Source organism: Phlebotomus papatasi, chromosome 2, assembly GCF_024763615.1.
Source record: "Phlebotomus papatasi isolate M1 chromosome 2, Ppap_2.1, whole genome shotgun sequence".
NCBI classification, from domain to species: Eukaryota; Metazoa; Arthropoda; class Insecta; order Diptera; family Psychodidae; genus Phlebotomus; species Phlebotomus papatasi.
Window position 1 is genome coordinate 29,679,976 of NC_077223.1, and position 15,386 is coordinate 29,695,361.

At 32.2% G+C, this 15,386-nt stretch overlaps 1 protein-coding gene across 20 annotated transcripts in view; it reads right to left on the bottom strand.

The window, feature by feature from the left end:
* Positions 1-15,386, bottom strand: part of LOC129803415 (coiled-coil domain-containing protein CG32809) — a 207,679-nt gene that overhangs the window by 29,591 nt on the left and 162,702 nt on the right. For 12 of the 20 annotated variants that reach the window (XM_055849941.1, XM_055849942.1, XM_055849945.1 and 9 more), the window contains 3 exons: positions 8,325-8,485; positions 4,315-4,365; positions 3,980-4,045 (listed from right to left, as the gene is read on the bottom strand). In XM_055849941.1, the coding sequence (XP_055705916.1) occupies positions 3,980-4,045; positions 4,315-4,365; positions 8,325-8,485 (278 nt within the window). The remainder of the gene's footprint in view (positions 1-3,979; positions 4,046-4,314; positions 4,366-8,324; positions 8,486-15,386) is intronic. The other 8 variants (XM_055849950.1, XM_055849948.1, XM_055849953.1 and 5 more) reach the window with 2 other exon arrangements.

A 15,386-nucleotide genomic window follows, 5' to 3' on the forward strand; every position in this document is an offset into this window, starting at 1 on the left:
CTGGCATTAAAGAAGGTGTTATAATTGCATTCAGTATATGAGCTTTATACACTTGTTTCTACAAGGCGTTAAACTTTCAACCCCGACCCATGTTCAAGTAAGGAAAAATAATAATAGTGTCTAGAAATCTCATTTAGAATAGCTAAAATTCGAGTCTGGATTTTATACCGCTTTATTATATAGAGCGCGCGGCCTATTCGACACATGTCAACCCTGTCGACGGTTATATCCCATCAATCCAAATCCTCTATTCCTTTGGCAAGCCCAATCTCTAACATTCCAAGGCGGGTGCTGAAGGTTGTTTTATGGTGCTCTTGTTTCTTATGACAATTAACACCATGCAGTGAGCATCAGTCGCCGTGGACAGTTTACAATTATAAATCTTTTTAAAATTCAAATATAAGTTAATATTTTATTTTGTTTTTGTTCAATTAATGAAATACGGTGAAACCTAGTAAGGTATCAATCAGCATAAATTTACTTAAGGGCGAGTTTTAAAACTAATACTCTAAAAAATAAGCCACGCCCCTTTGATTTTATAAAATTTCTGTATAACTATTATTAGTATTTTTGTTATTTATTATTATTTTCTATTTATGATATTGTACCGAACCATTTTGAGTATTTTGTATATTGTTAAAGCATTGAAATTTAAACAGCTTTTAATATATACTTGAGAAATGTTTATAAGGCGCTTTAATTCATAAATTTGCATAAATTTTTATTATTATCTGGTTAAAAGTTTTTATTATCTAAATTATTACAATCATCATACGGAATAGTAGACAAATTTGAAACTTTGAAATAAATATTTGTGACTTAATGGGGATGTGAAATCATGTTATATAGTGATTTAAACTTAGGACAACTGATTTTTTCTATGTTTTTAATGGATTTGATCCATGGATTTTTTAAGGAAATTTGAGGCGCTGGACTAACTCTTAAAATATAAAATTATAATGGGTTAAATTCATTAAAAATAGGTTGAAAAAAAACCGAGTTGTCCGAAGGCAGCGCGCTTTCTCCTACTGAAAAATATTCATTCCGATTATCGTTTTACAGTAGACTCTCTCTCAATCGGGAATATGGGGAGAAATGTCATCCGGTTTAGCGATAGAATTGAGCGTTAAAGCCTTTGTAAATTCCACAAAAAGCGCTCAATTATAAAGAATCACGATAAAATAGGAAGAACTACAGCGAATTTGAGAGAATTAGCTTCATAATTAAGCGTGAAAATTGTCAACAAAATTTGACGCCCGATTGAAAAAGAGCCGATTGAGTGAGAGTCTACTGTAAATTCATACGATATAAAGAGGTATGGTTAATTTTTAGTATTTGGGACCTTTAGTATCGACGGCTCTATTCCATACTATTCTATCTCAGAATGACAATTTTTCAGGAGAACCGTTTGAAGTTGGCGATTTCCTATGCTGCCCGTGTATATTTTTTTTCGAAAAAATTGAATTTCTGAAAATAAAATTATCACAAATTCAATAAACTGTGAAAGACATCTTTTCAGAAAACGGTATTCTGAGTACCTTACCTCAAAATCTGATATTCTAAATTTTTAATCTCTTTTTAGTTTAGAGTAAGTTTAGAATCGTATCTAAATAAGAATTAAACACTGGAATTTTCACATTTCCGTACTTATTTGACATGATCTAAGAGAAAAAGAGACCCCGAAGCAATATAAGTGTCCTTTTTGTGTGCTTTATTTAGTCAATCTAAAGCAATGTGAACATTCTAAAAATATCTGTTCCAAAAAAAGTCGTTCGTTTGGGTAAAATTTTGGGATTAGGAAATGACTTCCAGGAATTCCTTTATTATTTGTAAAAGTCCTTAAATATATTTCATACATGAGGCACTACAGAACATTAAATATTTGCCTTAAATGATCGCTTATTCTCAATTATTTTACCCAAAAAGCAATTTTCTTGGGAACAAAAACTTTTCTCAAATATGCAACTTTTTTGGAATAGAGAGAGAGTAATTTTGAATATGATTCCGAATTGTTCCATAGTACTCTTACCTCACAAACGAAAGAATTTACATTTTTACATTTGCAAAAATTCTCATTTAAATATTTAAACTGAAAGTAATGCATTCTTTTTACGAATATTCCCATTTAAAGTATAGAAACTATTGTGTTTATCTGATAAAGAGTCAAATGCAGAAATATTAAAACTAGGTTATTAGCATTTGAAATCCGCATATTATAATAATCAATGAAGAATGCAAAGTCAGTTAAACATTGAAACTACTCATAAAATTATTCTCGGTGCGGTTTAACCCATTCCTTACCATGGTATTATACATTATACGTAAGTTGAGTGATTTTAGATGATTTATTTCTAGGCAATTTTTATCCGAATTGCTGTCGGGAATGGGGTTTTAGTAACGATAATTACTCAATTACTTGGGAAAAATAGTCCGACTGAGGTGAAAATCCATTTTGTTATTGTTTTCTTGCTTCGCGGAAGGTTATTCAACATTTTTGTTCGACGGACGGAAAATACAACATCCTGTCAAATTTGTTAAAATTGGCCTCTTTCCTCTTTCTTGATTTGAATTCTACTTGCCAATTTGTTTTCTAGGATAGTTACTCTATCTAAAGCAATAGAGTTTGTAATGAATTAATGTACATAATTTAAATTCAATGACCGTTAAGACATGTGTTTGACAGCGGCACCCCGCGCCCCCATAAGAGATAAAACTTTTTTCTTTTCAACAAATTCATCTATTAATCTGTACCAAACTAATCCCAAAATATGAACAAGAACATTCTATCTCAAGTATTTCTGGTACATTGACTGAATGGGTTAAATCAATACCCATATAAATTCTGATTAAATAATAAAGATTTATTAGACATTCGTTTTCTGAAAATCTCTTTGCTGTGGAAACTGGCACAAAATGTAACAAGTGTGTAATCTTATTCGGAAAGATATGGTAATAGTTTGAAGTCTTTAAGACAGCAGGATTAATATAAGTTCACTTGATATAATGCAGCACTCGAAGAATGTTGGGTTACTTAATTATGTTAAAAATTACTTCAAAAACTTTAAATTAAGTACTTAAAATGAAACTTTCGAACAACCCATTACTTTCCGTATTTATATTAATTTTAAATAGTATTTATGAAACTAATTAAAACTCTAAATAATTGAAGTGTAGTTATTTCTATAATCTCTTAATACAGTAGAAGAGATTCAAAATGAGACAATTTTAGGTTTAATTATTTATTTTCTAGTTAAACTCAGTAAGGAAAAATTAGACTTGGTTGTTATCGTATTTTTTTTTTTTTTGTTTTATTAAAGTTTGTATGAAATATGCGTGAACTTCCAACTGTCATTTTTAATTATTCAAAAAAATTGAAAGTGTAAAAAAATGTTATTGATTTTGTATAAAAGTGAATTTGGTATAATGCGTTAATTTATGCAGAATAATAAATAAGTTGACAAGATTAATAATTAGCATAATATGACGCGCTTTTTTATATATCAACTCTATGAAGGCAAAAGTCATGGTCTATGACAGATAAATAATTTATTTTTTCAAAAAAAAAAATTGTTGTCACTAGTTTTCACTTTGAAGAGTAAAAGTTTTTTGGGAAAATTGGTGTTACTACAAAAGCATTTTTTGCACATGACTCGTGCTTTTTTCAGTTTTCAACCACTTAATTTGCTATTCATAAAAATATCTACTATATACACACGTTTTTGGTTTTATGAAAATAAATGTACATTTTTTTTCAGCCTTTAAAGAATGTCTGAAAAGCGACATGCGACGGTGAAAATTTCTCTTATTAAGGGATAGAAAGTAAGATGAAATAGGATGAAAAAAAAACTAATATCAAAATGGGAATTGTTAGGAGGTTTACAGAACTGTGGAAAGCATCAGAGTATATAGTAAAGTTATAGAGGTATAAGGCGAAAGAGATAGTGACAGAGATTACACTCTGAGGTTGAGAGACACTTACGACATGAAGTTCTGCCCAGCTTTGGCGGTTTTTCTCTAACGTAAATATCGTCCATCGTGCCGTTAGCTTGTTGGTCAAATAATCACGAATGTTATATTTACAAATTACAAAACAAAATTATATATTCTTTTAATAACTTGTTTTTGTAATAAAAATAACATGGCAAATAAACATAAAATTATCAATTCATTTGCCAATTGGGGTGAATTAAAAAGTTTATTTTTTTTTAACATGTTTGTTTGATATTTTCAAAGAGCATTGTAATATACCAATTTCGTGAAATGAAAGAAAATAGACATAAAAGAAAATGAAAACTGTGAGTGCATTCTGCTAACCTTGAATAGAAGTAGAACTACTGCTTGAGTGCCCATCAATCTCATCCGGAACTGTTTTATGTTTGTTAGTATTGTTTGATATGTGAGTTAACCACAGAGGTGACAGTAAAAAAAAGAGAAAAGAATACAAGATTTCTTTTACTAAACAAATTAAGCACTAACTTACATTAATTGGGAGGGTTAGCAGACTATAAGAATGCTTTTACATACAATTTAATCAGCAGTGGAAATTTCTAAAATGAACAGTAGGTTAACTTTTAATTTATGTTATGTTAAAAATGACATAATCATAATGAATAGCCATCAATAAATAGATAGTTCTAGGGGAATGTAGGCATGGTTCGCACAGAGTGAACCTTTAAACGATGAGAGCTTTCTCTTTGTTTACAAAGAGCTGATTTACCATTTGTCATCTCGTTTCATGAAGTTAAAAATTATTTATCTTATTGTTAAGAAATAACGAACTAGCCCTTTGCAAACACAGAGAAAATTCGCATCGTTTGAAGGTTCTCTATGTTCGAACCATGCCTACATTTTCCTATGTTTCAAAACTTATTCTTTTTCTTTAAATGGTTTTTTAAAATATTTTTTTAAATTGTTTTTTTCTGTATTTGGGACATGAAATTTGTACACTTATCTATAGAAAAAAAGTTAGGGTAGATTAATGAAAAAAGTCTTATTACATAATTTTAGATAATTAAATAAAATAATATTTTAAAGAAGTTGCCAATGAGCCCAAACAGAAGTAGATTTTGATTCTCCAATAGTGTCTTGGATAAAAGGTAAATGGAACTCTATTTGCACAAAAAGTCGTTGAAGTTCGAAGAATTCAAATTAAATTTCGAATTTTCATACTAAATTTTCGAACAAGGAGGGGAAAATTTATCAAATATCACACTAAAAAGCTGGCAAAAGAGTTACTCAGTGATTATGGAGTGATTAAATACTGGGGCAAGAACAGTAAACGTCGTTGTTCTGTTTTTTTTCCTCACAACAATATGATAACCGTCACATTTTGACACTTGAGCACTTCGAAATTCGAACAGGATGTAACTTCCGCCACCTTGCGAAAGTATTAAAAAGTAAGAGTCTCTTTTTTGGATCTTCAAATAGATTTTCGAATTTTTCAAGATCTACTTCTGTACGGAAAGTATAAATATCCTCTGCTAAACAGGTGTACCTTCGACCCTATATCAATAAATATTTAATTCCATAAGATTATTTAGCCGCATCACGTTCTCTGATTGACTAAAGCTTTTAATGCTTTCAGTGTTTTCAAGCTCTAATCAATTAAGGAATGCGATGATTGAACTAAATTATTTTATCCTATTAATATTTAATTAACTAAGTCATATCATTAAGAAGATTTAATGAAATTAATCCCAAATATTTGCCAATATTTTCCAATTATTTGAGAAAAAGTTACTCAGTTTTAAAATAAAGTAACTGTCTTTCAAATTGTTTTTCAAAGAAGAAATAAAAAATCTCTCATACAAATTAATTACAAATTAATTACCATAACGGTGCTATCACACTAGGATTTTCACGTATTAACTTTAAATTCAATTGAGCCAATTGAGCATTAAGATTTCTAGAATTTATTTGAAAATTCTCACAGTCAGGACACATTTTGCAAGAAATTTGCTCAATTTTAAATAGTGCCGCGAAATTTTTAATTGTGAATGACTCCGGAAAATGTGTGATAGTACTTAAAATGTCTTGTAAGTCACTTATCTGTTATTCAGAATATTCTGTTATTATTATATTAGTATAGTATATTATATTTGTTATTATATTATGTTATCATATATTCTGTTATTTCGCCACAAATAATATTAATTACGAGTAAATAAATTCAATATAAGAATAATTTTCTTCAAAAGACTACTTATTTAACCGCAATAAAATTGAAATTATTGAGCAATTTTGACATTTTAATTTGCTGAATTCATATTTATTTGAGCAACAACATTTATGCTATTTTAACATATTTAAACAGGTTTTTCTGGACCAAGTATTAGTTTTTATTAATAAATAAGTGAAGGTATATCAATTCAATTGGTTTTTAGCGGAAAATAACGCATAGGAACAATTCATCTGAAAATTCAATTGAATTTACAAATTGAAAAAATCCTAGTGTGATAGTACGGTTAGATTCTCTCTAATTTGGGCATTTAGGGCTTGGGAGCGAAATGGCATATAAATTATGGTTAAATTTGGACGTAAAAGTCAAGATACTTACAAGAATGAAAAATCACAACATAGGGAGTAGTGGGGCTACATTGATATGCGGCTGGAAAGTGGGCTTCAACGTAATGTAATTTAGGTTTGAAAAAGCATTCCTGGATCCAAATTAAATTATAGTAAGGCTCAGCTTTTTTTTTTAAATATACGCGAAAAAATCGTTATATCAATCTAGTTCCACAGCTCAAAGTAGCTCCACTTCCCCCTAAATAGGAAATGCATACAAATGAGTGTATTTGGTACATCCGATTAGTGATGATATAGGTCTCACACGTGTCGAAGGGTAGGATCGTTTTGCTCATTCTCCTTTGTTAAACGTAAAAAAAACTTTACACTATAATGAATAATAAATTTCTTTAAGTTTTCTTGAATTTTTCAAACTTGGAGCGAGAATATTTTGAAATATTAAGAAACTAAGGTAAAAATATTTTAAGGTAAATATTTAAACATTTTGCATTATATATTTTTAAATTTAAATACCCATTTTACCTTATAATAGTTGATTGTGAGTTTTTTGAACAGACTTTTGTTCGTTTGGTATGTGAGCCCAAGTGTTTTAAAACAAAACTTGCTCTTAATATGATACGGGGAAGTGGGCACCTTTGAATTGAAACACTTTTGAAATTGGATCTTCTTCTTATACTTTTAAATGGAACTGGACCGTACCATGATTAATTTAGATACACAAACCAATTGTGAAGGCTTAGTTCAATTGAAAAATAAGAGAAAAACCCCAATTTCAAAGTTGCCCCACTTCTTCTTATCAAAAAATTGCATTGATATGCTTTTAGATATTGAAATTCATGTTAAAATTTACTTCTCTATAAAGGAAGATTATGTCATTTTTAAAATAACCCGACTTCTCCTGTCTATTCCAGACATTTTCACCACTGATATTGCCACTGATTTTGATTGCAATAACGTTTCTATTTAATACACAAATATTCTTTTTTTATTCAATTTTAATAACTAAACTCATAAATTTTACCATAAAATAAACTCCTCCCAATTTAAAGAGATAATTTATTATAAATTCATTACTCAACACATAATTTTATTAGCAAACAGTCGAATAAACAATTCAATCAATCTCCAGTGACTTGACGGATTGGGGTACTTGGCATGTTTCTTTTTTTGCCACATTGAAATTTTCTTAAGAAAGTAATGTGGCGTTAAAACAATGGATGATGAAGAAAAAAAAATATAACTTTTCAGTGTGATGAACAATCTCTTTACATAATTGATGTTGCCACAATTTTCATCTACCACACTCATATCGAAAATTATAAATGACACAGACGCACATTAAATGAGAACACTCAAAATAATCATCAATTATCTACTCATTTTCGACTTCAGCGTGACTAATTAACAATAATTAAATTTATCAACAGAGCGAGTGTTATGCTAAAATGTAATATTTGCAATAAAATTTATTTTGCTGTTGGAAAAGACACAACAGATAAAACATCATCAGCATCAAAATGGATAACAAGAATCAGGATGAACATTTTTTTTCAAAAAGCCAATTGTATTTATTTTAATGTGTTCAGCTGAATGTTGTCAAACTTAAAAATGCAGAAATATGTGTGTTATATTGTAAATAAATGTTTCTTACTACTCAATTTCAAAATACTTTATTCCTGCACATTTATGGATCTGTTCCAATGGCCAATATAGCAATTAGTTTTCATCTATTTTTAATTCCCTCGAGCAGACAAAAGACAAATAAATTCTATGTGATTAATAGGGAAATCAAGACTTACCGCCTCTGCATTGTCCAGGAACGCCCAAGTATCCAGGTTGATTGATATTTGACATTGGTGCAATTTGTGGATTTTGATTGAGCGCTTTCTGCACCAATCCAGTAAGATTAGCCAATTGACGTTCCATGTGCTCAACTCGAATCCTATGTAAGTCTTCCGGTCTGAAATTTAATTAAAATAGGGAAAGAAGTTCGTATGAAATTAATTATAATGATCTTCCATCTTCGATTAATTCCAGCATGGATATTATGGGAAGTACTTTATTAAAAATTTGAGAAATCACAAGATTATTAATACTTCATGAGCATTAAACTGTTAAAACCAGGGGCATAACATTTTCTATGTTTCCCATATGTTTCTAGTGCGCCGAAAAAATTTTTGAGTTTATTAGGTGTTTTTTGTCATTGTAGAATGAATTAGCAAAAAATACTAATACAAAATAAAGGCCAATTTAATAACGAAGAGGCAACCAAAAACCCCAAATTGACAACCTACGTAGTTTTGAAGATATCTCGTGAAATGTGTACGAAAACAGCAAAAAATTTACACTAAAACAATTGAGTGTTAAATAATTCAAAGAAAATCTATCACTGGTGCAAACGATGCGACGATTAAAAAACGTCGAATCGTCAAGGAATTTACTCACATTATTGGCTGAATTTAAATATTCAAATCTTTCCTCAAAAATATTTAGTATTATCTGATAATATCTTTCTATTTTTATAAACAAAAGAAAGTTTAATTATCGAATTTATATGAATTTTTGAAAAATTATTACAAACACTTGCAATAGCCATAGGGGGAGGTGGGGCTACTTTGAGCTATGAGGCTACATTGATATGATTTTTTGGTCTGTACTTCTAAACAAAGCTGTAGGGGAATTCTGTAACAGTTAGACAATGTCATATGACAAATTTAGAATTTTTCATATGGGCAATTAGCATAAAATAATTGAAAAAGCTCAAGCCCATTTTAAGGAGCTTCATAAAGCTCCTTGAAATGACCATTCGATGCTCATTGGGTTTTTACATCGTCCAGCTCCCGAATTTACCATGAAAATTTGTCATATGACATTGTCATATCGTTACAGAATTCCCCTACTGATCCTTACAATTATTTTATTTAGATACCCATTTTTTTGTATATCCAAATTACATCATGTTAAAACCCAGTTTCGTTAAGATATATGCGAAAAAATCGTATTACGATGTAGAACCACAGCTCAAAATAGCCCCACCTCTCCCCTGTAAACTTATTTAAGGGGCTTTCAGACTCAGAGTCCAGTTGTTTTCTTTAGCTATACTTTAGAAAATTTAGTGAAATAATCTAATGACTCATTCTAAAAATGTTCACGATGTGTTTATTTTGATTTTTTTTTAATAATTAAGTTTATATAGATTTTATTTTAATTTTTAAAAAAGCCGCTAAGATGGTTTTCTTTCTAAAGGCCAGAACGGTAAAAAGAAATCGATAGATTATATTTTTACTACTTAATTCGGCAGATGAACTATCTATTATCATAAAAATAATTCGAGCGAATATCCAAAACTTTGAATTGCGTTTTCTTCACTTCTTATATTTATAATATTGTCCAATTGGTGGAAAAAATAACAAAAAAAATCGACAGAATAAAGATGTGGTAAAGCGTCCTAGGCTTTGCGAAATGTTCGAACTTGTGAACTAATGTTCAGGAGTTCAAGATTTTTGCAGAGTTTTTCTCACTCACTGAATTATTTCTCCTTAAGTTTACTATCGATTTGAACTGCTTTATTAATTACTCAAAACATCTCTTAAAATAGCTGAGAAGTAATGTAATTGAATTTCGGAAAACCACTGGTTTCGATTTCTAGGTTTGCATCGATTAAAATTGGTTCAGGCTTGTCAGGAATTCCAAGACCTTTCTAACGTGCCTAAACATGACTCCAATCGGTTGAGAAATACGGTCTTTAGAGCCCTTTTAACCTCTGACCTTGAAAAACCGTTAATAGGAATGTTCGACAGGATTTTCGTATAAAGACGAAATGTCCGCCTAGATAACCTTCAAAACGGGTCCCGATTCAAATCCCAAACATCAAAGTCTCCTGGAAAATTATTTTACAAATTATCCTCCATATAATTTCATCTCTTTTAGTATTTCGAACATTCGGGATTTTGCTTTTCGGGGTGGTTTTGGCTATCGGGATTTTGACTGCCTCCGCTTAGGAGTAATACAATGAGCGAAATTCAAATAGGGACGGACCTATCAGTGGTGGTGTGTAAGTGGGATCGACCTAATATTTTTTTTTGTATTAGGTCTGTCCAACAACACTTTTTATGGTAAGTGACCCACGTATTTCGGATAACCACGTATTAGGTGAGATTCTTAACAATCTCACCTACTATAATCCTAACAAAATTTCATGTCGTCCGATCGACCTCAAACTTGGCCAAAATGTGTTTCGCCACTTCCTGATCACGAATATATATGTGGCTATTTTACGTTCCCGGCCGGCCGGCCGGCCGGCCGCTCTTTGGAGCTTAATAGCTCCTAAACTAAAAAAGATATCGACTTGCGGTTTTCGGCAAAGGTTATATATCGGGTGAAAATTGCAACTTGGTGCATTGACCCCCCACCCCCCACCCCTCCTTCCGCCATTTTGAAGACCCCCCTTTTTTTGTTTTCTCAATAGCTCCGCCCCTATGGCATCGAGCGGGCTCAAATTTTAGTATGTTATAGCTGGGCCTTAGAGCTTTCCATCAATACCAAATTTAAGGTCCCCCGACCCCCCTGACCCGAGCTATAAGGGTCCAAAAAAATTTTCTTAAAATGGCCATAACTCCGGTTCTAATCGTCAGAATTTAAAAAGTGAGGGCTTTTTGGAAAGCTCTCGTGAAATGCCACTTCCCTTTCTAACATCGCAAGTTCATAAAACCACCGCTAGGGGCGCTATTATTAAAAAGAAAATTTTTAAATCTTATAAGTTAAATAACTCAAAAATTCCATTGTGCATCGGGCTGAAATTTTAGTATGTTGTAGCCGTTGATTATACCTATCAAACAAAAAAAACCTTAAGTCGATCCATAACCTCTGACCCGAACTATAAGGGGTCAAAGTTCGAACATTGACTGGCCTCTATCTCCGGTTCTAATTAACATAGCGACCTAAATTTTACCTTTTTGGTTTCGTCTCGATGAGCACTTTCGAATGGAAGTTCAAAAAGTCACCACAGGTGGCGCTGTGATAGCGTCAAAATTCATCGAAATTCAAAGTCACTTTTCTCAAAAACGGCATTGTGCAAGTTAATGAAATTTTAGTATGTTGTAGTCCAGTCTAGGACGTTTCCAAAATGGTGCGTATGCGCGCTGTGGTTTCAATAGAACCGGAGATATGAGGGGTCAAAGTTCACGAAATTCAAAAAATCATATCTCTGGTTCTATGTGACCGATTTTGATGAATGAGGGCTTAAACGAAAGATCTCACCAAATGCTACAACTTTCTAGAATGTTTGAACTTCGTGGGACCAACATCAGGGGCGCCACAGTCGAAAAACCAATTTCAATATCACATAACCTCAATTATCTCGACTGTCGCTGAACCGATTTTGATGATTACTTCAACATAATTGTAGAGCACATTTGTCTCTACATTTCGTCCATACATCATTTTCCACTCAGACTACGCTATCACTCCGATTTTACCGTTTAAGTGTGAAAAAATAGATTTTTCCCATAATAACGCTTTGAAATCACTCAGATGCCAATTTGACTGCCTCTACTCCACCAAGACACTTAAAATAGGGGTTTAAATGGAAAGTCCCGCAAAATACAACAATTCTTTGATTTAGTTGAAGTTCAACAAATGAACACTTGGGGCACTCTGGATGAAAAAACGAGTTAAGAAACAAAAAACCTCGCTTATCTTGGCTTCTGAGTAATCGATGAGTTCAAGTTCTACGGCAAAATTATAGAGAACATTCTGGTCTACATTTCACCCATATAACACTTTTCTGTCAGTTCATCCAAATCCTTGATATTTTGGTTTAAATACAAAATTTGTATAATTTCACGAATTTGATTCAAGATAACTGAATGGCGTCTCCCAACTTCAGCTCCAAATCGAATTTGCATGCACTCCGAGTTAGCTCACGTTAAGAATCTCACCTACATAAGCCGGTTAGGATTATCTGTCCCTTTCTATTTTCAAGTCTGAATCTCTTGTAAACGGTTCAGGCTTGCCTGGAATTCCAATAGCTTTCTAACGAGCCTGTACATGACTCCTATCGCTTGATATAAACGCTTTCTTTCTAGACTAAAGCATTCTTAACCTTTGACCTTGACAACCGTTTAGATATGTTCGACGGTATTCTCGTATAAGGACGAAATGTCCACCTAGGCAACTTTTAAAACATATCCAAAAATAAAAATAAAATACAAGTAAAATTAAAAGCTAAATTTAATTTCAATGAGTAAAAAAAAACGTAAAATCGTGCTATCGTACTATAAAAAAAACGTTAAATTGATCATAAATGATTTTAAATCATATCTGAAATGTTAAGATGGCTCATAACAATATTTCTCCATTTATGTGTACTGAAAATGTTATATTTAACATTTGAAAATTGATATTTACTGCTGCAGGTGCAATAAGATACTAAAGATACAAGCATTATGTATTAAAATATTTCACAGAGGGAGGATAACATTACAAAAATTCTTGGATTTTCCACTCCTCAATATTTCCAAGCGTTCACCCTTTGGGGTATTGTTTTTTGACATACGATAAGTATAAAAAATGATGATAAGATGTTTGCTTGTTTGTCCGTTTATTCGTCTTATATCAGAGCCAGAGGTAATACGGTTCAAAATAGTGACTTGGAGTTTTAGGAAGATCCATAAAGTCAACTCAAGAATTACTAACTTAAACTTCATTTTTATCCTATCTCTCTCGTAGGCTTTCAAAATCATCTTTCTTTGGGAGATTATATAAATGAATTTATGTTCAGAAATCAATTCTAAAACGGATTTTCAAGATCAACGGTTAAAAGGCTCAATAGTGCCTAATTCTCAAACTATTGAAGTAAATATGGATTCGTTGGAACGGTTTTGAAATCCTGAAGAAGTCTGAACTACTTGCGAACCGGTTAAGCACCAGTAATTAATTTTTATCTGAAATTCAATTAAAATCGTGCTAAGATATTTATGATGATTTTGCGAATATTTTGTAAATCAGGTCAAATTGGATAATTAATGCAAAACTAAGGTACAGCATAACAAGTTTTCAGTTCAGTCTTCCTGTGCGTTTTTTTTTTTAAATTGCTGCATTGGATACAATAAATAGCATTCTTGAAATTTTGATATGTTTCAGTAGGGGAAAGTACTCTCCCTTCGAACGTTCATGCTTTCGAATAATGTGAATTTTCTTTAAGTTTTCCTAAGAGACACATTTCTATTAAATATTAGTTAGCTTATTATCAATTATTGATAATTACGTCATAATCGTATGTAAGTCTCTTAGGAAAAATAAAAGAAAATTCACATCATTAGAAGGCCTGAACGTTCGAAGGGAGAGTACTTTCCCCTACTTAGGGTTTCTGTCAATTTGTCAGTTGCATTTCAATAAGATATCGTATTTGAAATTTTTATCCATTCATTCGTGAAGGAAAAAGAATAAATAGAGGAAATAGAGTGAAAATTTCCGATATAATCGCACATTTTATCACTTGAAGTTAACTTTCTTATGAGAATTTCAAACGTCTTTTGCACTTTGAAGATTACTCAATAAGGACAGAGTATGTCAGAGAAAAATCTCATATATAATTTATATACAATATTATTTCACCAGATAGAAATAAATCCATCTTTGTGCCGTACTAAGTCCCTGATTTCATCTTGAAGATTTTTCATTGGTTTTCTCAGTGTGGGAAATGCTTTGAAATCCAGTGGTTAGTGTTGCGTAAAAAGCATCCACCTCAAACAACAACGACATCAATCTCATATGGAATGTTACCTAGGGCAAAAGACACACTCCAGAGAAGATATCACTAAGAGAAATTTCTTCGGGGGAGTTTGAGAATACATATCTCTCTGTACATTTCCACCTTGATGAACTCTAAAATTTCTCTGCGAAATCCCAACATGACACTCAGTCGTTGGTAGAATATTCACCATTCCGGTTGCACATAAGAACCCAAAATCTTTCACTATCTCAAATTATATTTACCCAGCGAAGTGATGTTAGGGTGCAAGTGGAGCAACTTGATACTTAGATTGCTCTTGCTATGGATTAAATTAGCAATCGTGCTATCTGAGGAAAAAGTTACATATTTGAACGATCTTCCTTTGAGTGCCTTGCTAAAAGTCAAGAAATCCCTCAGTGAAATATTTGGCAGTGAAACATGTTCGCGTGAAGAGTTGTGCAATGACAAGGTACCCGAGTACAGCTTTATAGATGGTCAACATCCCCAGCCAGAGAGCATATTCACAGATGGCAATAACCACAATATTAGTGCTGCTCCACTTATTGGTCATCACAAAATACAGAAAATCCACAAGTCCGGAGAAGGTTGGCAAGACATGATGCCAAGCAAGGTTCAAAAGATCTTTCAACTGAGTGTAACGGCCTTGGCATTCTTGGCTTTCGGCGGCTACCTCTTATGCATGATTGTCCAGGCCATCAAGAGCAAAGGTACAACATACTATCACCCAGCAATGATGCCCATGAATGGAGCAGCACTCAGCAGTATCAAGAAGAAACGTCCAGTTTTTGGACGTCGCAAACGTCGCAAAGCTCCCGACAATGACCAGCAAATGGCACAACCTAGTCCCGATGACCTATATCGCGGACTCGTTCTAGCTGCTGAACAATTTGTCAAGCTAAATCAAGTTTAAAGCTTATGCATAATGCTCACAGACTTGCATTAAAAGTATTCTTTAGAATTTCCGTGATGGTGCATTTATGTGAATTTTCAATGAAATAAATCTTTCAACATGTTCCTTTTCAACTATGCTTTTTTTCATTTGCGTGATGATATGCTACAGAAATAATTGCTTTTAGCTCACTGGAAAAGGAACTCCATTTCCTCT